Source organism: Pseudophryne corroboree, chromosome 3, assembly GCF_028390025.1.
Source record: "Pseudophryne corroboree isolate aPseCor3 chromosome 3, aPseCor3.hap2, whole genome shotgun sequence".
Classification (NCBI taxonomy): domain Eukaryota; kingdom Metazoa; phylum Chordata; class Amphibia; order Anura; family Myobatrachidae; genus Pseudophryne; species Pseudophryne corroboree.
The window spans coordinates 510,826,231-510,852,626 of NC_086446.1; the positions used below are offsets into that span (position 1 = coordinate 510,826,231).

General features: G+C 47.0%; 1 protein-coding gene across 1 annotated transcript in view; it reads left to right on the forward strand.

Annotated features, from left to right (window-relative positions):
- The first annotated feature begins 6,134 nt into the window (after positions 1 to 6,134).
- The window catches only part of LOC135056194 (bMERB domain-containing protein 1-like), a 60,509-nt gene continuing 40,247 nt past the window's right edge, over positions 6,135 to 26,396 (forward strand). Inside the window, exon 1 of the mRNA XM_063961059.1 lies at positions 6,135 to 6,404. Within this exon, the coding sequence (XP_063817129.1) occupies positions 6,182 to 6,404 (223 nt within the window). The 5' untranslated portion in view covers positions 6,135 to 6,181. The remainder of the gene's footprint in view (positions 6,405 to 26,396) is intronic.

Sequence of the window (26,396 nt, forward strand, 5' to 3'; positions counted from 1 at the left end):
AATACTATGGGATCAAAATGACCCCCAAATTCAATGATTTAAGCTGTTTTTTAGGGTTTTTTGAAAAAAACACCCGAATCCAAAACACACCCGAATCCGACAAAAAAAATTCGGTGAGGTTTTGGCAAAACGCGTTCGAACCCAAAACACGGCGGCGGAACCGAACCCAAAACCAAAACACAAAACCCGAAAAATGTCCGGTGCACATCACTAGTAAAAACAGACAGACATAGAGGTAGCAATTTGGTACAAGTATTCTGTGATATACATCCATACACAGAATATACAGTTTGGGATTTTTACTGTGTGTTTTCAGTCACCTCCATATCGCTTAAATCCTGTTTTGTGTCCTGTGTTTACTGTCACATAAAAGTTTTTTTTGCAGATTTTGTGCTTGTCTGGCTATATTGTGCCGTTACGCCCTACAGCTACATTCCCTAAAATGTCTGCTGCACAGGGCGGGAAATCCGCGGATGCTTCTGCATCCTGTGGTACTGGTGCCACGGATTTACCTGAGGGGGAAGTTTTAGCTGCTGGTTCAGGTGCTGAGTGCCATACACCCAGTCTACCTGCGGTACCTGTGGTCAATCAAGACCCACCTTGGGCAGAGTTCTCAAGTATGCTGAGTACACTTATGACACATCTTGCGCCCCGTGTGGGACCTCCTGTGCCATTGCAGCCACATATTGTCCCTGTAGTTAATCCGCCCTGGGCGGATACTCTGTCTACCCAGTTACAACAATTAAATCAATCCTTGGTTAGACAAAAGTCTACCCTACGCCCCTCTGGGGCCAAGGGGTCATCTAAAAGGGCATTTCTTCCTCACAATCCACTAATATTTCGGATAATTCTTCTGATGAGGATGGGGAATATACTGATCCGTCAGACACTAATACAGTCGCTTCTGATGAGGAATCTACAACCCAGGTTGATGATCCTGACCTGGTGGAGGCTATTAAGTTAATTCTTCAAATAGATGATGACATTGAGCCTACTACTGCGTCTAAGAAACCTGATAAGTTCAAACGTCAGAAAGTTGCTAAGGTAGTCTTACCACATTCTGACCATTTAATTGACATACGTCTGGAATCCTGGTCGTCGTCGTCAGGAAAGAAATTTTCCCTCTCTAAAAAGATGCTAGCTCGTTATCCTATCCCTGCGGAGTTGAGTAACCGCTGGTGGACTCTCATGTCACCCGTCTTGTGGTGTCATCTACTCTGCCTGTCACCACTGTCACCTCACTGAAGGAACCGATGGATAAGCATGTGGAGGGATGCCTGAAGTCTATTTACTCCTTCACTGGCGCTGTACATAGACCCACTATGGCCGCCTCCTGGGCAGCGAAAGGTATTGAAGCATGGGTTCAGGCAATTGAGGATGAGCTGCCTCAGGATTTTTCTAACACTGCCAGACAATATCTGTCTTATATTACCACAGCCTCCCACTATATTCAGGAGGCGGCCTCCGATGCAGGTGTAATGGCAGCAAAGGCGTCTACTACGTCCATCCTGGCTCGTCGAATTATGTGGTTGAGGTCCTGGAAGGTGGACCTGGACTCCAAAAAGACCTTGGTGGTGCTCCCTTTTAAGGGAGACATCCTATTTGTGGAGGATCTGAACAAAATTGTAACTGACTTGGCTACTGCCAAGACTGCGTGCCTCCCAAATACTAATCCTTCTGCTCCGAAGGCTAAGAGTACCACCTTTCGTTCATTTCAACCTCCAGAAAAAGCAAAGGGTCAGCCGTGACAGGCTCGTGCTTCCAAAACCACTAAGCCTAAATCTAAACAATCCTGGGCCACCGGTCAGCCTGCTTCCAAACAAGACAAGCCTGCTGCATGACGGGTCGGGCCTCCCCCTGGGAAACCCCAGGGTGGGAGGCCGACTTCTGCAGTTCGCCCAGGCCTGGTTAATGACCACTTCAGATGCCTGGGTGCGATAAGTTTCTCACGGGTACGCAATCTCTTTCAAGAGATGTCCCCCTCGCCAGTTTTGCACAGCGGTTATCCCTGTGGATCCGTTAAAAGCGCAAGCTCTACACTTGGTTGTACAATCCCTCCTGGATACAGGAGTGATAGTGCCGGTACCTCTGTCTCAGAGAAGCAGGGGATACTATTCGACCCTGTTTCTAATTCCGAAGTCAAATGGGTCCTTCCGGCCTATACTCAACCTCAAATCCTTGAACAAGTTTGTGAGAGTATCCAAATTCCGTATGGAAACTCTGCGCTCTATAGTGCTGGCCATGGAACCCGAAGACTATATGGTATACCTGGACATACAGGATGCTTACCTGCACATACCTATTGCCATGTCTCATCAGCAATTTCTGCGGTTTGCTATTGGCAACCTTCCTTATCAATTCCAGGCACTGCCTTTTGGATTGGCTACGGACCCTCGGATCTTCACCAAGGTCATGGCCATGATGACGGCTATTCTCTGCCATCGGGGAATCAGGATCCTGCCGTATCTGGACGACTTGCTGATCCTGGTGAACTCCCAAGAGGTTCTCCTCAGTCATCCTCCAGTGGCTCATCAACTGGAAAAAGTCCTCGCTGGTCCCGGCTCGGAGCATGGTGCACCTGGGGGCACTACTGGACACACACAACCAACAATTGTTTTTGTCTCCAGAGAAAGTCCTGAAACTTCAGGACAGGATCAGATATTTCCTCTGTCGCCCAAGAGTGTCGATACACTCTGCGATGCAAGTACTAGGGCTCATGGTGTCGGCTTTCGACATGGTAGAGTACGCTCAATTTCATTCCCGCCCTCTGCAGAGGTTAATCCTTTCCAAGTGGGATGGCCTGCCTCATCGGATCAGGGCTCAAATGATCTCCTTGACTCCGGAGGTTCGTCTGTCACTGAGCTGGTGGCTACAGGACTAACAGTTGAGCAGGGGCCGTCCCTTCTGGATCTCCAACTGGGTCAGTGGACCAGGGAGGAATCTCTCCTCCCGATAAACATTCTGGAATTGCGGGCAGTGTTCAGTGCGTTGACACTGGCCCTGCCTCTAGTACAGAACAGGCCTGTTCAAATACAGTCAGACAACGCCACCACGGTGGCATACATAAATCATCAAGGCGGCACCCAAAGCCGCATGGCAATGCTGGAAGTATCAAAGCTCCTCCGTTGGGCAGAACGCCATCTGCCAGCAATATCAGCAGTGTTCATTCCTGGAGTCCTCAACTGGGAAGCGGATTTCCTCAGTCGTCAGGACATTCACGTCGGCGAGTGGAGTCTTCATCTGGAAGTCTTTCAACTCCTAGTGGACAAGTGGGGCCTGCCTGATGGTGTCTTGACACAATCACAAGGTACCGGTCCACTGGCAATTCCATGGTACTTTCGGCTGCCATCCGTGTTCCCTCCAGTGTCACTCCTGCTCAGGGTACTGCGGAAGTTCAAGCAAGAAAGAGGAATACTACTTCTAGTCGCTCCAGCGTGGCCAAGACGGCATTGGTTCTCAGACCTGCAGGGTATCTCGGTAGAGTGTCCTCTTCTACTTCCTCAACACCCAGACCTCCTCGTTCAGGGCCCTTGTGTCTACCCGAACCTGGCCAGACTGGCTTTGACGGCGTGGCTCTTGAAGCTTCACTCCTGAGGGCCAAGGGATTCTCTGAGGCGGCGGTTCAAACTATGTTGAAGGCCCGCAAACCCAACTTCTGCACGGATTTATCATAGGGTCTGGAATTCTTACTTCACCTGGTGTGCTGGTAAGAATTATGATGCATATACTTTCAAAACTTCCAGACTTTTGGCTTTTCTGCAACAGGGCCTGGACTTAGGCCTTCGTCTGGCCTCCCTCAAGGTTCATATATCTGCCTTGTCGGTATGGTTTCAGAGGAAAATTATGTCTGTTACTGACATTCATACTTTCACTCAGGGTGTTTTAAGGATTCAGCCTCCCTATGTCCCTCCTGTTGCTTCATGGGATCTGTCTGTTGTCTTAAATGCTCTGCAAGAGTCTCCATTCGAACCTCTTGAGTCTGTAGATCTTAAATGTCTTACACTTAAGGTTGTGTTTTTATTGGCTATTGCCTCTGCTAGGAGGGTGTCGGATTTAGGCGCTTTGTCCTGTCGTCCACCCTTTTTGATTTTTCACCATGACCGGGCAATTCTTAGAACTCGCCCTGGTTATCTACCTAAGGTGGTATCATCTTTTCCTCTTAACCAAGAGATTGTGGTTCCGGCCTTTATCTCTTCTGGTTTGTCCTCCAAAGAGCAGTCTTTGGATGTGGTACGGGCTCTCCGTATTTACGCGGAGAGGACTACCTCAGATACCCTTTTTGTACTTTTTGTTTTTCACAAACGTGGCTGGCCTGCGAATAAACAGACCTTGGCCGGATGGATTACAATGGTGATTGCACAAGCCTATGCGCAGGCTGGTCTCCCAGCTCCTGCTGCTATCAAAGCCCATCTTACTCGGTCTGCTGGACCTTCTTGGGTGGCCTGCCGTGGCACGTCCGCTGAACAGTTGTGCAAGGTGGCTACATGGTCCTCAGTGAACACGTTCATCAGGTTCTATGCCTTTGATACTTCTGCCTCCCAGGATGCTTCCTTTGGACACCGGGTTCTTGTACCCACTACAGTGCATACCCTCCCATGAGGAACTGCTTTAGGACAACCCTGATGTTATTCCCTGTGGAATACCAGTGTACCCTGCTACTGAAAAGGAGATTTATGGTAGACTTACCATAGTTAAATCTCTTTCGGCGAGGTACACTGGATTCCACAGGGTGTCCACCCTGAAGCACTTAGCTTCTTTAGGTTTGTAAGGCATTAGCCGCTAGTACCTTTTCCTGTCGTGAGAATGTGGGGGGTCATTCTGACCCGATCGCATGCTGCAGTTTATCGCAGCGGTGCGATCGGGTCAGAACTGCGCCGAAGGCCGTCGGGCCGCTACGATCGCCTCTGCCTGATTGACAGGCAGAGGCGGTCGCTGAACGGGAAGGGGGGGGAGTGGAACGGCGGCGTTTGGCTACCGTTTCGTGGGTGCGGTCTGGCCAACGCAGGCGTGGCCAGACCGAACGGGGGGCGGGCCGCAGCGGCTGCGTGATGTCACACGCAGCCGCTGCAGGCCGGGGAGCGATGAGTAGCTCCCGGCCAATATGTTAAAGCTGCGCTGGTCGGGAGCTACTCTTGAAGTGCAAAGGCATCGCCGCTGTGCGATGCCTTTGCACTTCTGCAGGGGGGGGGGGGGGGGTGGCAGTTTTTGCCATGGTAGACCTGTATCATTATCATTTTTATTATCCTTTATTTATATGGCACCACAAGGGATCCGCAGCGCCCATTACACAGTACATAATGAAATGAGCAAACAGGAAACCAGCACTTACAGTTCAAGACAATATAGGACAGGTATGGAAAACCAGGGGTTAGGTGCCATCAAAGGGAGTATGGAGTATAAGATAGTGTAAGTAAGAGAAGGAAAGGCACATGAGGAAAGAGGGCCCTGCTCTAGTGAGCTTACAATCTAAAAATCATTAATACAGATGTGTCCTCTTACATCATTGCTGCGGTCATGTCAAACAGCCCCTCTCAGCGTGCTAGGTCCCATGAGACTCTGCTAGAATCGGGCATGTTTTATTTTGCTAAAAATGCGTCTTAGTCGCAACTGCGTCAAAGACCCAGATTGGCTGTATTTGTTTGGCCACCCCAAGTGGTCATGCCTTTAAAAATGTATGTACTGGGTCTCTGTATACACTATTTATTTATTTATTGCGGTATGATTAGGACAACCCTAGTTCCAGTTCCCCCACTCTCATTCAATACAACTGTTGTTTACTGTAATTGCAAGATATCTAAGTATACTTGCCGTTATTTACTACCATAAAAGTAAGAGTCCAGTGGGATGGCTTTTTTTTTCCTTTCCTTTTTTTTTTTTTTTTGCTACTGCAAATCAATTGCAGTCTTAAATCTCCAAACATTAGGAGTCTGTGTATAATTATATACTATAACTATATGACATCCAAATAAAAATGGGGTGACATAATGGCTGAGCAGAGATTTGTTTTTCACTGGTGGTATACGACCTGTTACTGCAGTGTTAACGGTTCTCTATGCAGACTGTCAGCAGGTGCATTGAATGTCCACTAGAGGGGGCCTATGAGACACCAGCATCTGATGCTTAGCATCCCTCTGGATCTCACAGCTGCTAAATCTCCAATGGTTTGGCAGCAGCCAAGCAAATGTCAGCAGTGTTCCCCTCCTCCTCACTTATTCACTCTGTCCCTCTGCCATGTAGTTATTTATCTCCTTCTTCCAGCGATGCTCTGTCCAGGGGACCTCTGACTGTACTACACATATATAATTGGGGAAAACCACTGCTGAAAATGGAGAAGGAATGCAAAGCGTCAAAGCAGTACGGATCACTAGAATCCACTGTGTGGAAACCCAGTGAGCAAGCCACAGGTAGGGAGCATTTACCTGTATTCTGTATCTTATGCCTCACTAAAGATGAATTGTGATTGTTTGCACTGCCTTGTTCATGGATAACAGACTTATTTTTATATTTTAGAACAATATAATATTTAGAACAATATAACTGAAGCATCTGTGTAAAAGTATAAGATGATTATAGATGCTTTTTACGTGACATACTAAAATAAACATCATCTATAATTACATATCAAGCCTTTATTACACAACCAACATAATTGCATAAAAGTCACCCAAACATATTGTGATGTAATAAGTGGAGTTGTCCTTACATGGCGTATATATCCTACTGAGTAGTACATGCCAAGCTCTCAGTTTCTGAAGCCAGGGAGCTCTGCACAACTGCATTCATTCATAAAAGCGCTCTACAGCAATCCCTGGTCACGTGCCGTCATCTCATGAATGAGGAAGACTGGGTGGACAGAATTGTAATGCAGCCCCATCACTGTTATTTACCCAGTGGTTCAGGATCTGTAAGACTGAGACAGGATTCCTCGCTGCAGATTTTACCAATATAAAGCACAGTGTAGTATTAGCTATATAATACTTGGAAATGTTTCTTTTATTTGTTCTGATGTGTGATTGATCACTGATACTTGTGTTTTATTTGTTCTAATGTGTGATTGATCACTGATACTTGTGTTTTATTTGTTCTGATGTGTGATTGATCACTGATACTTGTGTTTTATTTGTTCTGATGTGTGATTGATCACTGATACTTGTGTTTTTATGTTCAAGTAATTTCATTTATATATTAAGAGTTTCTTACAGAGGCTATGGTAATCAACATAGCATCGCCACAGGTTCAATTCCCACTCTATGGGTGTCGTGGGAATAGTCCCTGTTGGTCGGCATGCCGCCTGATGGGAATTCCAGCGGTCGGGATTCTGGCATCCGATATACTGACCAGCGGGATTCCAACCGCCGGTAACATGATTACATCCCCAGCATGGGTGTAGCGAGGGTATCTCTGGTGGAGAACAAGCTCTGGGCAACAAAAAACTTAAAGGGAGAGCTACCCTCCCCCCCCTTCCCCCCTGCCACCGAGCAGGAGGAGGAGGCGCGCACTGACTCAGACTCGGAGGCTAGGTAGGGACACTGCAGGAAAGAGGCGGCAGCAGGAGACACTGACAGCCGGCACATGCTGAGCTCTGCCGTCCTCTTTATATGTCTCACTGTCTGGTTGTAGCTGTGCAGCAGGGTTACTTCCGTCCTGCTGCATCACTCTCTACCCCCGCTGCTGCAGCACCTCTTTCCTGGAAGTTGCAGCACATGTCTCTACATCAGACAGTGATGTAGTATATCTGCGCTGTGGCCTGATGCAGTGCCATTTTCCCAGTGATATCTTCAGGAAGATGGTGCTGCACATAGAGCGCAAAGACTCTGGCACTGTCTGTGCCGGGCATGCGGTTAAAATACCGCCCGTCGGGATCCCAGCAGTCGCAATACTGATGCCTTAATCCTGACAGGGATACTATCCTGCCACTGGAATACCGCCAAGGCAGGTGATTCTCCCTCTCTGGGTGTCCATGACACCCATAAAAGGAGAATAGAACCTGTGGTGAGCGAAGCCAGCCACCGTGACCACAGTAAGCCCACAAAGGGGCCTTGATGTGCTCGCCCCACTGTCAGCATTCTGGTGCCTGGGATGCCGATGTCAGTATGGTGACATTCAGCATCCCATACGCCAGGATCCCATACCGAACCCCTGTGCCAGAGTCTTTGCGCTGTAGTGGCCAGTATCATCTTCCCAAATATCACTGGGAAAATGACGCTGGCCGGAGAGGAGGGACTTGTTTCAAGACCAAGTAATCACACCCACTTTATTAAGCCACTCCCCCACCCCTTTACCAGGTCCCAGCGTGGCTCTCTATGCCCCTTACTTCAGATGCTGCAGCAGTTCTCTCTGCTCTAGCTGATGCAACACCTCTTTCTGCCCTGGTTTCTGCAGAACATCTCTGCCCCAGCAGCTGCAGCACTTTGCTCTATATTGATGCTGCAGCACCTCTCTCTGCCCTGGCTGTAGCAGCACCACTCTCTGCCCCAGCTGCTGCTGCATCATCTCTCTCTGCATTAGAAGCTGCAGCACCTCACTCAGTCTCTCAGGCGGCTACAGCACCTCTGTCTGCCCCTCAGGCTGCTGCAGCACCTCTGACTGTCCCTCAGGCTGCTGCAGCAGCTGTGCCCCTCATTGAGAGATTATCAGATCTTGGTGGAGGCAGTTTTGGGGCATTATTTTCATTTAGAGTTTGGGGGGAGGGATATCAAGTTTGTGGGGGTCACATGTGGTGCTTTATTTTCATTGAGGAATTGGGGGGTTGTGAGGTCAGGTCAGTCAGGGCATATATAGTGTTTTTAATTTATTTGGATTAAACAAGTAAATAGTTAAATACAGCTACTTCCATAGCAGCTCTTCCATGGTGTCATGTGTATAAGGGACTCAACCATAGTGTAACGTGTATAAGTTGCTGTACTGTGTGGCGTAACATGTATAAGGGGCTCTACTGTGTGGCATAACGTGTATAAGAGGTACTACTGTGTGGTGTAATGTGAAGAACGGACACTACTGTGCAGTGTATTATGAATTGATACTATTCTGTGGCCAAACACCTTCCCAATGAAGCCATTATTTATTATTACCAGTTATTTATATAGCGCACACATATTCTGCAGCTCTTTACATAGAATATTTTGCCATTCACATCATTCCCTGCCCCATGGAAGCTTACAGTCTATGTTCCTTACCACACACACACACACACACACACACACACAACAGGGTTAATTTGTGTTGGGAGCCAATTAACCTACCGGTATATTTTTGTATTGTTGGTGGAAACCAGAGGACCCGGAGGAAACCCACGCAAGTATGGGGAGAACATACAAACCCCACACAGTTAGGGCAGTGGTGGGAATTGAACCCATGATCTCAGTGCTGTGAGGCAGTACTACTGACTGTTACAGCGTCCATACTGCCAAGTCCCTATATTGTTGTTGCAAGCCTTCGGTATGCACTGACCCTATTTTATTTAATCATGGGGGACACCCAAAGGAAACTTTTGCCCTGAGCTCCACAAGGTGTAGAAGCGGCCCTGTCACCAATTTAGGATTTATAATTATTATTTCTTTTCAAATGTAACATGCCACCACATGTTGGCTATGCCCCCAATTCAATACAGGGCAGGGGGCGACAAAACATACCTTTGCTTTGGGCACCATTACGTCTAGCTAAATCTCTGACAACCAGCACTTCTAAGAGGGTTTCCTCTAAACCTACACATTTTTTCAGTAACAGCAATAAAAGAACAACTGTGATATGATTGTGTGGACTATGCAAATAATATAGGACTCAGAAGAAAACATGCTCCTCATAGTTACCATATTGATCTACCAGTTAATAAGGATAGGAGGAATTCATTTCTAGTTAAGGCTGGAAGTATTCCTCTTTCATGACCGGAACACAAATTTGGGGCCTGATTTAAAGCTAAATGCAAGAATGTAAATTATTTTTGGACACTCAAAAACTCATCAATACACTTACATTTCTGCGGTGATATTTTTGGTTGCAATACGTGCAGCTTTAAATCTGGTGTATTGGTTAGTTACTGCAAAGATATGGACGTCTTCATCTCAGAAACTTGGTGTTTTCTCCGTAATATCAGAGGGAACCCCACTTGGTGCACTGATTCGCTCGCCAGGCTTCGGGCAATGGCCCTCATTCCGAGTTGTTCGCTTGCTAGCTGCTTTTAGCAGCATTGCAAACGCTAGGCCGCCACCCTCTGGGAGTGTATCTTAGCTTAGCAGAATAGCGAACGAAAGATTAGCAGAACTGCTACTAAATAATTCCCTACAGTTTCTGAGTAGCTCCAGACCTACTCCTAGACTGCGAACACCTCAGTCCGTTTAGTTCCTGGTTTGACGTCACAAACACGCCCTGCGTTCGGCCAGCCACTCCTCCGTTTCTCCAGCCACTCCTGCGTTTTTACCTGGCACGCCTGCGTTTTTTAGCACACTCCCTGAAAATGGCCAGTTTCCGCCCAGAAACACCCACTTCCTGTCAATCACACTACGATCACTCGAGCGATGAAAAAACGTTGCTTGAACTTGTGTAAATCTACAAAGTTTTGTGTGAAAGTACTTAGCGCATGCGCATTGCGTACCATGCGCATGCGCATTTTTGCCGTTTTCTCACTTGATCGCTGCACTGTGGAAATCGGCAGCGAGCGATCAACTCGGAATGACCACCAATGTGCCTCACTCCGCTACTGCTGCGCTCGGCACTGGTTACTATTCCTAATCGTAGTCCACGTGTTTTCTAAAGTATTAAAAAGTGAAAAAAGTGAAAAACTCATGTCGATCTTTTGTCAATGCTGACCTTTAAACCATGTTCACTTAAAGCAGCAGTGGCCAACTCGCGGCTCTCGACCCGCATGCGGCTCTTTCATCTTCCGCATGCGGCTCAGTCGGCTCCCGGCCACCACTGGCGGACACACACACACTTCTAGTCTCCCCCACCCCCCTCCAAGTGCTGCTCAACGCGCTGCTGCTGTGAGGGGAGGAGAGCGCAGTGTGCGCCTCTCCTGCCCCTCAGTGTCTATCTTCAATTTGGTGCTGGCCTGTGAGCCAATCAGAGCTCGTGGACTGGCAGCTAAGGCTCCTGATTGGCTGCCGGATTGCAAGCTTTGATTGGCTCATGGACCGGCGCCTAATCGAATATAGACACCCACACTGCCGCCGGAGACTGAGGGGCACGAGAGGCGCACACTGCGCTCTTCTTCCCTCACAGCAGCAGCGCGGTGAGCAGCACATTGGCACTGTGGGCGCATGTGTATCTGGCACTGGGGGCATATCTGGCACTGCGGGGGCATGTGTATCTGGCACTGGGGGCACATGTGGCACTGTGGGGACATGTGTATCTGGCACTGGGCGCATATCTGGCACTGGGGGCATTTCTGTATCTGGCACTGGGGGCATATCTGTATCTGGCACTGGGGGCATATCTGTATCTGGCACTGGGGCATATCTGGCACTGTGGGGACATGTGTATCTGGTACTGGGGGCATATCTGGCACTGTGGGGTGATGTGTATCTGGCACTGGGGGCATATCTGGCACTGTGGGGACATGTGTATCTGGCACTGGTGGCATTTCTGTATCTGGCACTGAGGGCATGTCTGTATCTGGCACTGGGGGCATACATGTATCTGGCACTGTGGCCATATCTGGCATTGTGGGGGCATGTGTAACTGGCACTGGGGGCATATCTGGCACTGTGGGGACATGTGTATCTGGCGCTGGGGGCATATCTCTATCTGGCACTGGGGGCATATATGTATCTAGCACTGTGGGGCATATATGTATCTGGCACTGTGGGGGCACGTGTATCTGGCACTGTGGGGCATATACATTTTTCATGTTTTGTTGCCTCACAACCTGGAATTAAAATGGATTGTTCGATGGTTTGCATCATTTCATTTACAGAACATGCCTACAACTTCGAAGATGTTTTGTTTGTTTTTTTATTGTTAAGAAAACAACAAATAGGACAGAATAACAGAAAACTTCAGCGTGTATAATTATTCACCCCCCTAAAGTCAGTATTTTGTAGAGCCACCTTTTGCGGCAATTACAGCTGCAAGTCGCTTTGGATAAGTCTCTATGAGCTTGCCACATCTTGCCATTGGGATTTTTGCCCATTCCTCAAGGCAAAACTGCTCCAGCTCCTTCATGTTGGATGGTTTCCGCTTGTGAACAGCAATCTTCAAGTCTGACCACAGATTCTAAATTGGATTGAGATCTGGACTTTGACTAGGCCATTCCAACACATTTAAATGTTTCCCCTTAAAAACCAGTGTTGCTTTAGCAGTATGCTTCGGGTCATTGTCCTGCTGGAAGGTGAACCTCCGTCCCAGTCTCAAATCACAGGCAGACTAAAACAGGTTTTGGTCAGGAATATCCCTGTATTTAGCACCATCCATCTTTCTCGCAACTCAAAACCGTTTACCAGTCCCTGCTGCTGAAAAACATCCCCACATCATGATACTGCCACCACCATGTTTCACTGTGGGGATGGTGTTCATGGAGTGATGGGATGTGTTGGGTTTGCGCCACACATAGCATTTTCCTAGGTGACCGAAAAGTTAAATTTTAGTCTCATCTGACCAGAGCACCTTCCTCCATACATTTGGGGAGTTGTCCACATGCCTTTTGGCAAACTCAGAACTTGCCTTCTTATTTTTAACACTAAGTAATGGCTTTTTTTTTGGCCACTCTTCCATAAAGCCCAGCTCTATGGAGTGTACGGCTTATTATGGTCACATGCGCAGATACACCAGTCACTGCTGTGGAATTCTGCAGCTCATTCAGGGTTACCTTTGGTCTGTGTGCTGCCTCCCTGATTAATGCCCTCCTTGCCCGGTCTGCGATTTTTGGTGGCCGGCCCTCTCTTGGCAGGTTTGTCGTGGCACCATGTTTCCATTTGAAGATGATCGATTTGATGGTGCTCCATGGGATCATCAAAGATTTGAATATTTTTTTATAGCCCAACCCTGACTTGTACTTCTCAACAACTTTGTCCCTGACTTGTTTGGAGAGCTCCTTGGTCTTCATTGTGTGATGCCTCTTGCTTAGTGGTGTTGCAGCCTCTGGGGCCTTTCAGAAAAGGTGTTTATACTAACAGATCATGTGACACTTAGATTGCACACAAGTGGACTTCATTTCACTAATTATGTGACTTCTGAAGGTAATTGGTTGCACCAGAACTTTTGAGGGGCTTCATAGCAAAAGGGGTGAATACATATGCACATGCCAATTTTCAAATTTTTATTTATAAAAATTATTTTTTATACCCTTTTTTATCATTTCACTTCACCAACTTAGACTATTTTGTGCAGATCCATCACATAAAATTCAGATTAAAAAAATAAATAAATTACAGGTTGTAATTTAACAAAATAAGTAAAAATCCAAGGGGCGTGAATACTTTAGCAAGGCACTGTGGGGACATGTGTATCTGGCACTGGAGGCATATATGTATCTACGCTGACAGACACAGCAAACCTTCTTGCCACAGCTCGCATTGATGTGCCATCCTGGATGAGCTGCACTACCTGAGCCACTTGTGGAAGAGTGAAAGCACCGCCAGCTTTCAAAAGTGACAGAAAGCATAGGAGCTGAGAAGTGGTCTGGGGTCACCACCTGCAGAACAACTCCTTTATTGGGGGTGTCTTGCTAATTGCCTATAATTTCCACCTGTTGTCTATTCCATTTGCACAACAGCATGTGAAATTGATTGTCAATCAGTGTTACTTCCTAAGTGGACAGTTTGATTTCACAGAAGTGTGATTGACCTGGAGTTACATTGTGTTCTTTAAGTGTTCCCTTTATTTTTTTGAGCAGTGTATGTAGAGGGATTGACAGTCAGAGGGAGTTTGTAGGAGGTACTGAGGCGTGTTTCAGTAGCGCGTCACAGCTTACGCGCGTCGCCTTCCTGTGCGCAGTAAACATTTCTCCGGCATATTACTTCTGACGGCCATGCTGCACATCCATTGGGATTACTGAAAAGTTTGATTATTAACCAGTGTTGCGTCCGATGTTTGCTTCTTCGCATACAAGTGGCAGACCTGAGATGCCTCCAGTGGTTGTCTTATTGCAAATCACGGCAACAGCGACATTTGCATGTTGTTGCACAACCGCTTTGTACTGCTTTACAACTGCGCAGGCATTTGCGTCTCTGAAACAGGCCCTTATTTTGGATGTTCCTGACGGGGTTGCTAATGGACTTACATCCAACTCTAAAACCCTTTGACTGTAAGAGTACACACATGCCGTTTCAGTGCCTTTGGTGTGAGAGCGGTCACTGCATCTTAATCAGTTGTCACAATAGAGATCTCTACAGTGAGAATGATAGTGGTTCCCTCTGACACTTTCCTGACTGCTCAATGGACCATGAATGCTTCTTGTTTCGTTCTGGAAAGTATCCTTGCATAGTAACAGCACTTTTACTATACAGAACAATGAAGCTTGAACTGTACTGCATAGCCATTCACCATATGTGTCTTGGTCTTCTAATACAGTGTTTAAATAATTGGATAGGAAATTGAGGACTACTATAAAGCAATACTAATGATAGAATATGAATAAGGGTTATTTCTCAGATGATAGTAGTCTGCAGAATGTGTGCAAAAATGAGATTGTTGTAACTTGTCACCCATTCTAAATGGTTTTATGAGTCACTGTTTGGGTCCCTGACATGTAGAGTGAGAACTACTGAGACATGGCAACTGTCAGAAGGTTTCAGATGTACTTGGTGTGAAGGGCTCTAGTGACCCGTTCTGACCCCCTCCAAGTAGAACTCGACTGGAACTATTGAACACTCCTGTCATACAAATCCACCACCCACATTCATGTTTTCTTTCAAAGCCACAAACTTGTTGCCCAGCATAATGATGTCACAAGGGCTCGATCACTATGTGTTTTACTGTTGGTCTATTTTGTTTTTTTACTTTTCTTATGATACAGGCAGCGGCGGATCCAGAACAAAATGACAGGGGGGGCACCACAATAGGGGAAGGAAGAGGGGGGTTCGGCACATGTGCTCCTGTGAAAGGGGTGTGGCTTTGTAACAAGGGGTTTGGCCTCACAGAGAATGCCATACCCATGAGTCACGCCCTCGTTTTCTTCACGCTGGGGGCATGGAGTACAAGGACAGTGGGTAACAGGATGAGAGTGCGGGGACGGTGAGTGAGCGGGAACAGGCCTGGTAGGGGACAGGGTGTGTGTACAGGGACAGGCCTGGTAGGGGATAGGGCGAGTGTGTGGGGACAGGCCTGGTAGGGGACAGGGCGAGTGTGCGGGGACAGGCCTGGTAGGGGACAGGGTGTGTGTACAGGGACAGGTCTGGTAGGGGACAGGGCGAGTGTGCGGGGACAGACCTGGTAGGGGACAGGGTGTGTGTACAGGGACAGGTCTGGTAGGGGACAGGGCGAGTGTGCGGGGACAGACCTGGTAGGGGACAGGGTGTGTGTACAGGGACAGGCCTGGTAGGGGACAGGGTGAGTGTGCGGGGACAGGGTGAGTGTGCGGGGACAGGCCTGGTAGGGGACCTGCCACACACACACAGCCACAATTACATACATAGCCACACACATAAATAGCCACACACACACAGTCACATATGCACATGCAATCTCATATACGCAGCCACATATGCACAGATACAGACACACATACAATACACAGTCACATATGCACGGACTGTCACATACAGTATACACACACAGTCACATACAGTTTACGTGTACACAGACAGCTGCATATGCACACACAGTCACATACTGTATACAGACAGCCAGATACAGTATACACAGACAGCCACATATGCACAGACAGCCACATACAGTACACACACACACACACAGTCACATATACAGACAGCCATATACAGCACACACACACACACACACACACACACACACACACACACACACAGTCACATATACAGACAGCACAGCCATATACAGTATACAGTCACATAAGCACAACCAGCCACATATACACACACAGCATATATATACAAACAACCACATATGCACCCACACACATATACACACAAACACAGCCACAGAATGTTAAAACATTAATATACTATCCCCCCTTCCCACTGTATTTTGGGCCACATAGTTACACGCTCTCCCGCCCACCTGCACAATGACAGCCGCATCCTCCCTGCACTCCCGAGTCCCGCACGCACTGCACAGCGCAGACGGCTCCCCAGTCAGTCTCTGTGTCGCGGCCGGAAACCACGTGACATCCGCGGGACCACGACCAGAGCACGGAGATCACCACCGGCACCAGGTCACACAGCAGGAGGAGCCAGCGCGCTGATGCTGAGGGGCACAGCGCTCGGTGGCTCCCGAATCCTCGGCTCTCAAAGTAGCTGAGTGGAATCTTCTAAATGACAGGGGGGGCACGTGCCTGGGTGCCCTCCCCCTGGATCCGCCACTGGATACAGGCTTTAAAAAAATAAAACAAAACATATTACTCAATCTGGATCAGTCTTGTTTCATCCCCCAGATTCCTCTCACACACCAGCTCTTATGACAAAAGACAAAGGGTCTAATTCAGATCTGATCACTGCTGTGCATATTCGCACTACTGGTGATCAGATCTGAAATGCGCATGCATATGCAGCGCAATGCGCAGGCGCGTCGGATGGCTACAACAGGCAGTGATGGGATGGTGCGAAGGATCCATTCGCACGGGCGTTCCAAAGGTAATTGACAGGAAGAGGCCGTTTGTGGATGGCAACTGACTGTTTTCAGTGAGTGTCCAGAAAAACATAGGCAGGCTCAAGCTATTGAGGTAGGGTGTCTGACGTCCACTCCGGCCGCGATCAGCAGGATTCAATAGCACTGGAAGAGTAAGTCCTGGGCTGCGCAAAGACTGCACAAGCAGCTCAGCTACACATGCGATCGCATGCTTGCACAACTAAAATGCACTCCCCCTGTAGGCTGCGACTATCTGATCGCAGGGCAGCAAAAAACGCAGCCCAGCGAGCAGATCTGAATTAGGCCCATTATTTCCAGGTTCTCCCATACATCAAATACTGTTGAACTCTACTCTAGGTTTCAGTGTACAGATGTGAAGAGAATGAAAGTCCATCACCCTGGTGAAATATACTAATTACATGAGACCTGCAGAGATGGTGTAACAGCCTTAGGTAGACAGTAGTCCTTGCTCCTTGTCACTGATGAATCAGCATTTAGATATAACAATTTGGATAGTGCATTGCAGCATTCGTATTTGTTTCAGGTTAAAGGGATTCTGGTAGGTGTCTGTAAAGATGGAATGAAGGCCCTCATTCCGAGTCGTTCGCTCGGTATTTTTCTTCGCATCGCAGCGTTTTTCTGCTTAGTACGCATGCGCAATGTTCGCACTGCGACTGCGCCAAGTAATTTTGCTATGAAGATAGTATTTTTACTCACGGCTTTTTCTTCGCTCCGGCGATCGTAGTGTGATTGACAGGAAATGGGTGTCACTGGGCGGAAACACGGCGTTTTATGGGCGTGTGGATAAAAACGCTACCGTTTCCGGAAAAAAACGCGGGAGTGGCTGGAGAAACGGAGGAGTGTCTGGCCGAACGCTGGGTGTGTTTGTGACGTCAAACCAGGAACGACAAGCACTGAACTGATCGCAGATGCCGAGTAAGGTTGAAGCTACTCAGAAACTGCTAAGTAGTTTGTAATCGCAATATTGCGAATACATCGTTCGCAATTTTAAGAAGCTAAGATTCACTCCCAGTAGGCGGCGGCTTAGCGTGTGTAACTCTGCTAAAATCACCTTGCGAGCGAACAACTCGGAATGAGGGCCGAAGTTTGGGAAATGCTTTGCAGAACAAGTGCTGGATTAACAGTGGGGTGAATGAGATCCAGAGACAGGGTTAGACTGAGCCCTGGTAGAGCTCCACAGCTTTGTGTGTCTTGCACAAAGCAGCTCTTAGGGGGACATTTACTAAGCAGTGTTAAGAGCGGAGAAGTGAGCTAGTGGAGAAGTTGCCCCATCAACCAATCAGCAGTTCTGTATCATTTTATAGTATGCAAATTATATATGCTACTTCAGTGCTGATTGGTTGCCATGGGCAACTTCTCCACTGGCTCACTTCTCCGCTCTTATCACTGTTTAGTAAATGTCCCCCTTAGTTCCTTAAGTATTAGTATTGTCATAGGAGCAGCGCAAAGTCAGCAGCTTGAGCCCTCGAACAACCACAGTTGGAGGTGCACTGGGAGAATATAGTTTGTTGAGTAGTATGAACTGGTAGGTACTAATTTTATTACATTAAGCCCTGGGGCCCCCGCAACCCTTCATCTGGTCCTGACAGGAGTTTTGTTCCAGGGCCCATTCATTTTTAATTCAGAGGTCTATTTACTAAGCCTTGGAGAGTGATAAAGTACCAGCCAATCAGCATCTCACTATCATGTTACAGGCACATGAAAAATGACAGCTGGTCACTGGTTGGTTGGTACTTTATATCTCTCTCCACTTTAACTCTCTTCAAGGCTTAGTAAATAGACCTCATATAGTCCCTAACTGACATTCAACATTTCTAGTTAAAATTATATAGCTCTGATGGCTGCATTATAACACCAGACAAGATCGATAACTTTCTATTTTCACATCTTCATGGAGTGCAATCTAGCATCTGATTTCTATCACGCGGGATTCTTATATGAATGTTTTTTTAGCTGTAGGCTTTTACATCTCAACCAGTATAAAGAGGGAATGAGCGGCCAGACAATGGAGCTAACTCAATTAACTCATATCATTTAGAAAGAAAATAGTTGTTGCATCGGTAATTAATAATCTGTTATGTGTTACTGAGGACAAGAAAATGCCTTTCCTGTATGGTCTAAACCAGGGGTCTTCAACCTTTAAGACAGTGTGGGCCACATAAAAAAATGAAACGAAGCCGAGGGCCACTAAGCTATACTGCGGTATTTAGAATCTAAATTTTAATTTATGATTGTAATGAGACCTTTTCTAGACTCATAAGACCATAAAAAAGACTTCAAAAGATAATTATTGTAATTTAATGAATGAAACATGGTCTACTTTACCTTTGTTATTATAATAAGTTCATATCAGTGGGAAACTTGGCATTGTTTTTGCTTGGCCAGCTTGTCGATGTTGGCATCAATGTTAGAAGTCGCTATGCGCAGAGTATTCTCAAGATGTTGGTCTGTAAGCACTGAACTGGACTCATACGGCAGTATCACTGGACTGGTGGGTATAATGTGGGCATGCTTTCACAATATTGCTGCTGTCTGTCTGTGATGGGGGGAGGGAGGGTATGATAGCGCCTATGTCAAGACATAGGTGCTATCATACCCTCCCTCCTCCCCATCACAGACAGACAGCAGCATTGTCAAAGCATGCTCCCTGCCATCTCTGCTCTTAATACTTAATACACCCCCTGCTGGGTCCCCCGCCACGCCCCCTGCCCTCAATACTAATTTATTCACTGCCATGCTCAGGCTGCCGCACCCCCGTCCCCGCCGCTCCCGCACGCCGGGTTCCTGCACTGCCCCCTGCCCTCAACACTTATACACTTTTATTCTCCTGCCGCAGCCCCCCCCCCCCCCCGCGCCGGGTCCCCGCCGCACACAGCCATGCTCAGGCTGCATACATGCTGCCGCACCCCCTCCGCTCCCGCCCGCCGGGTTCCCGCACTGCCCCCTGCTCTCAATGGTAACTTGCCGCACCCCCCCCAGCCGGGTCCCCGCCGCTCTCACCCACCTATTCAACACTGCAGGCGGAGGGAGACACAGGGAGGGAGACACAGTAAGGGTGACCAGACCACTGACCAGCCTAAGAGGAGCTACTCCCCTTCTTCACAGGCAACCAGTGACAGTGCGGGGGAGTCACATGACTCCGGGAAAGGGAAAAATAAATTATTATTTTTTTTGTGTTCATATGTGCGCTGCGGGCGGGCGCGTCGGCGGGCCATGGAAACCATAGCAGCGGGCCACCTGTGGCCCGCGGGCCACGGGTTGAAGACCCCTGGTCTAAACTCTGATCATTTCATGATCTTGATCCTTGAGTGCTGTTGGAGAAAGAGCGCTATATAAATAAAATTATTGTTGTTATTATTATTATGTTTGCGGTTCTGTATTAAGAGTATAAGTACAGATATAGAATATATCTTCTCCAAAAACCCCTTAGAAAGAAAAAACGGACAATATGGCTGCTGTTTGGTGATTTTGCCATCAAGTGTTGCCTGATATTATCATTGTGAGGAGCTCTGCCAGACAATGTACTAAATAAAAGTACTGTAGGGGAGATGGGGGAGGAGGAGAAGACCTGAGCACTGGTGTTATACCCATACTTACCTACTCTCCCGGATTCTGCGGGAGACACCCGGTTTTCGGGTAGTCCCCCGCAGCCCCCGGAAGAGTGGGCACCCCTCCCGCATTCTGCCCACTTCCTAGTGAAGTGGGCAGAATAGGGAGAATAACACCGTAAAATCACGGACCCGACGGGGGGCAGAGCCTAATGACGCGATCAGATGCTAATCGCGTCATTTTAGCCCCGCCCTTAGCCAAATGTAATCTAATTACGTCTTTTCCCGGTGGGTGGGCGGGGCCTGCTGATGTAATCAGCTTGGCTCCTCCCTCATCACCGCCCACCTGCTTCTCCTCTCCGGTCATCTCCCGGAGAGGAGATTTAAAATATCGGCAAGTATGGTTATACCCCTATTTTAGATAGGTAGAAAAATGGGTGGATTAACTTCAAATCCTAATGTTCAAAATGCCTTAATGCATTATATTATTTGTTAAAGGTGCTCCCATGAGAGTAGAACAGAGTGATTGATTAAAAGGTTTGCCTCTGCTTATTCTTTGACATTGTATAATTAACTTTCACCAGGGGAATCATATTCCTTGTTACAGTATAAGTATTCTTACTTATACTCAGGTAGTAATTGCCTGACAATAATGGACTCCTAAATATTACTAATTATTTATTTGAATATTAATAGTCATTATGCATGAGCTATAAAAATTAATTCAGTGTCATATACGACACACAGACTTTTTTCATTTTGTATGTTCTATGTTGTGTGAGGTGTTATATATGTTTTTTTAAAGTATTAAAGTTTAAGTGTTAACTTGGATTATACCTTTTACTTAGTGGCTTAGTGCACCAACAAAGAGAGCTCTTTCTCTACTCGTTTCAATCAGACAATGTAATTGGGTAACTTACAGTATTTTACAACAGTTGTGCAGTATAGCTTATACTGGCCATACACCAGAACAATATCATTCCAACCAGCCAACTAGGTGGCTGGTTCAAATTATATTCTGGAGGAAGAGAGATGCAGATGCACACTCCTAGCACTAAGAACACTGATAGTAAGAATAATTAAAATAAACCCTCACAATTAACATGGAGTATAATTGAAGTTCTTAGCACACATTTGCGCAAATATGCGGGCCCTTGTACCGCGGCCAGGTGACATCATCACATGAGTCCCTAACATTCCTAATACTATCACATTATATAAATGTATCCAGTACTTACCTCTAAATAGTGCCCTTATCAATGTGTGATCTGAAATGCAGGAACCTTGCTCATTAAAACACCTGAGGGTAAATGGGAGGAGTGCCAATACCAGAGAAGGGAGCCTTGCCTTTCAGTGTACACTATATACACGAATATAGAGGAACGAGGTGGGGAGCTGGACTGCACATGCACACCCTATTACTAAAGATATTAAGAGGTGCTATCATGCTGAGGCTTTTAATACAATGCTGGAGGAAGACAAAGGCAGATGCACACTCCTGCACTAGGAACACTGATAATAAGAATAATTTCAATAAACCCTCACAATTAACATTGAAGTTCTTTGAAACACATTTGCGCAAATATGCAGACCCATGTACCGCGACCAGGTGACTTCATCACATGGGTCCCTAAACAAAATGCCGTAGACTGTTGCGCCGTACAGAGGAGACGGACCACCCTGAGCCTGCATAGTGGCCCCATGCTGTTTTAAAATGCCCCTGTAGCTAGGACCAAATCCCCCCCAAAACAGTTTTCGGTATAATCTGTTTTATTGAAAAAGTAACAAAAGAAAGTAAGGAGACATCACACAAATACAATACAAGGCACTGAAAGAGAAGACATACCAGTAATACATAATAACAAGCAGTTAAATTATGCAGAAAAAGCACGGTCACACCGCTAAACAGTTCAAATACAGGGAGATATAAAATGCAAAACTAGTAAAAACAACATCAAATATAAGTGAAATACAAATGCAGAGGAAAGAGACCAGGAAGACAGGGAAGGGGGTGGTAGGTCAATGGGTCCTTCATAGGTCATATCAAGGACTCATTAATAGCGACAAGGCTGAACTCCCTCTAAACCAGTACAGGAGATCTGGAGTCACTTAGCGACAATGGTCTGCGTGGGGTGGTAGACATACTGTATGGGATTTATATGCATCAGAGGTTTTATACCCCAGCCATGGTAATCACAAAGTTTGTCATCTGAGGAGAGCAATACGTCTTTAATGGATATGAAGTAGTCTATTTTCTGGAACCAATGTTTACGTGTAGGGGATAAAATGGGTGTAACAGAGTGGGCAGCATTGCCTAAGTGGTGGAGAAGGGACTTATTTTATATGTTGCTACAGATGTTGAAGAGCGATTCAATAACCAAAAGTCTGGATCAGAAGGCAAATCAACACCCACAACTCCAATTGTCTAACCAAAACATTTAAATCATGGGGCAGTTCCACCACACATGAATTAGTGTACCTAAGGAACTAGAGCATCTCTAGCATGTAACAGAAGTGGTGGGAAATATAGTATGCAACAGGGCGAGTGGTCTATACCAATACATTCAAATTTTGTATTGGGTTTTCTTGACTGTGATACAGATGGAGCTAGAACAAGCTTTAAGACATTGTTTTTGGCCACTCTGTATCCGTCAGAGACAGACTCAAGTCCATTTCCCATGCCTTAGCATATGGCGGGAGAGTGTGAGAGAGGTTGACCATGAGCAGCTTTTAAAAAGGTAGAAATTGTATTGGAAGGACATTGCAAAGATACAAATATAGGGTCGGTTTGGACCACCAGGGAATGGCCCACAGGACAAAGTGTGAGGGGGTTAGTTCTGGGGAAGAAGCTTGGGTTAGCATGAAAAGAGGTAAGGGGCCCAAAGACAGAGGATATGAATGAAAAGCATCTCGGAAGCTTCTAGCAAGAAAGTGTGGGAGTAATCATTGGATGTATGGGAAGAGTCTTGGATATATTAGGTATCCAAGGAGCTATTTCAGTGTGTTGTTGTAAAGAAATTGCCTTTATTGAGACCCTTTGTTTAGTTTCTTTGCTCCTGGTCCATTCAAGGATCCCATTAAGAATTATGGTATGGTGATCAGAGGCGTAACTAGGGTTTTTGGAGCCCAGAGCAAGATGAAAAGTGGTGCCCCCACAAAAAAATACCCACAAAATCAAGTATGTACCCCAAAAAATGGGCGTGGCCGCTCACCAGTAGGGGCGTGGTCACATACAATAAGGGGTGTGGCCACTGAAAATGGGGCATGTCAACATGACTATCACCTGCCCCTGCGTCGTCTCTCAGCACACTTTCATTAAATTTTTGCACATTACCGCAGTAGAGTCCCCTATTTACACAATACGCAGTCAGAGTCCTCTTTTTACACAGTACCAGATACACATTACCCCACAGTGCCAGATACACATTGCCCCACAGTGCCAGATACACATTGCCCCACACTGCCAGATACATATATGCCCAAACAGTGCCAGATACATATTACCCCAGTGCCAGATACATATTAACCCAGTGTCAGATACACATTGCCCCACAGTGCCAGATACGTATATGCCCTCACAGTGCCTGATACATATTACCCCATAGTGCCAGATGCATATTACCCCACAGTGCCAGATACATATATGCCCCCACAGTGCCAGATACATATTACCCCACAGTACCAGATACATATTACCACATAGAGATACACATAGCCCCACAGTGCCAGATACACATTACCCCACAGTGCCAGATACACATTGCCCCACAGTGCCAGATACACATTGCCAGATATACATTGCCCCACAGAGATACACATAGCCCCACAGTGCCAGATACATATTGCCAGATAAACATTGCCCCACAGAAACACACATTGCCAGATACACATTGCCCCACAGAGATACACATTGCCCCCTCCGTCCCCCCCCCCCCCCCGCTCACCGCTGCCCACTGCTATCTGCTATGTGAGGGGAGGAGAGCGCAGCGCCTCTCCTGCCCCTCAATGCACCATGAAGTCCGGTCTCTGGCTGCCGGCCGCGGGTAGCTTGTCGCAGGTTCGTTAGCCTCGGAGCTCGCGGACCAGCAACCAATCAGGAGCTCTGACTGGCTAACAAACCAAACCAAGAGACTTGCCCCGCCGCCGCCAGACCAGACACTGAGCACATTGAGGGGCAGGAGAGGCGCTGCACTCTCCTCCCCTCACATAGCAGTGGGATGGGGGACGGCCTGGGGGCAGAGCCAGAGCAGCGGGGGCGAGTGGACATGCCAAGTCGCCCAGGGCACGTGTCCTGCTCTACCCCCCTTAGTTATGCCTCTGATGGGGATAGTTTTTAATGTATGGAAGTTGTAGGTCTCCCAGGTGTTTAGGCGAAGAAAAAACTTCACTTCTGATTCTGGGGCTTTTCCTAGACCAGATACATTTTCGAATCAGAAGGTTAATTGAGTGAAACCAGGAATTAGGTATACGGACTAGGAGAGCTTGAAGTACGTAGAACAATTTTGGGAGTGTATTCATCAGAACCACATTAAATGTAACTAAGAGAGTTGTTTCATGTGCCAATTAGTATAGATGACAGCAGTGGGTCGTAGTTCATGCAAAACAGCTCAGAGAAGTCCCTAATTATTTTAACCCCCGGGTACGTAATTAATATGGGTTGGGTGCATGTGAAAGGAAAAAGCTTGTTGAAGCCCAGCAATAGTGGAAAGTGTGGATTTCAAGAAATGTTTTGATACTGGAAAGTTCCTGAATGTTTCAAATTCAAGCACTAAGCAAGTAGTGCCAATTTATGTTCAACATCCCCATCAGACAGCAGATATGTTTGGATTGGCTCTAATCACTCTCACCAGGGCCTCCATACAGAGATCAAATATTAAAGGCGGCAGTGGATACCCTGTTTGGTACCATTATTAATGAAAAATGGGTCAAACAGGGTGCCATTAACATGGACCGTGGCAGAGTGGGATTAGTAAAGCGCCATGATTCTGTGAAGACTGAGAGGACCTAATCACGTGTCCAGGCACAGACCTCATGAAGGTCCAACTAATCCGATCAAAAGCCTTTTTCTTCCCTCTATATAGCTTTATTAAAGCCTCAGTTGTCCTGGTTATTCCACTTGGAATGGCTAGAGATGGCGATGAACAAGGAGAAGAGAGCAGAAACTTTTTTTTGAGATCTGGCTACTCCCTATCCCTGTAAAGGAATCACTTAGAAAGCTGTGGCACTTTCTACTTGGTACAACCTGAAGTCCCTCTCCCTGGGACATCCCCCTTTTTAGAGATATGGGTCTGTTTTACTTCTATGATACCAATGTTTTTTCCCCTCCTTTTCTTGTGTGTCAGTAAGTGGTACTTGGTTTTATTCCACTATATATGCATCTATGGGCCTAATTCAGATCTGTTTGCTGCGGTGTGTTTTTGCACAGCAGGCGATCAGATCCAAACTGCGCATGCGTATGCATCGCAATCCGCAGGCGCGTGGGACAGCTACAATGGGCAACGCCGGTCAGCGACGGGATGGTGTGAAGGATCCATTCGCACGGGCATACGTAAGGTGATTGACAGAAAGAGGCCGTTTGTGGGTGGCAACTGACCGTTTACAGGGAGTGTCCGAAAAAACGCATGCATGTCCAAGCGTTTTGAGGGAATGTGTCTGATGTCAGTTCCGGCCCCGATAAGCAGGATTCAATGACACTGAAAGAGTAAGTCCTGGACTGCGCAGAGACTGCACAAACTGATTTTTAGCAGCTCTGCTACACATGCGATCACACACTTGCACAGCGAAAATACACTCCCCCTGTAGGCGGTGACTATCTGATAGCAGGACAGCAAAAAAAGAAGTGATATGGATCTGTAGCTTGGACACAGGTAGCGGTCCTTGTCTGCTTTAGGAGTCATATGGACTTTGCGGGATTGTCCAAATTTAGAAATGGCGTTAAATGTGTGGAGGAGCATGGGTGCAAGTTTGTCTTTGAAGGTCTTATAGTAAATAATAGTAAAGCCATCATGGCCGGAAGCATTGCTGGATGGCGATGTAGAAAAAGCCTGTTCCACCTCTTGAAAAGTGAAGGGAAGATCAAGGGATTCTCAGTCAGAGGGAGGGAGATGACTGATGAAAGAAAGTCGGTGA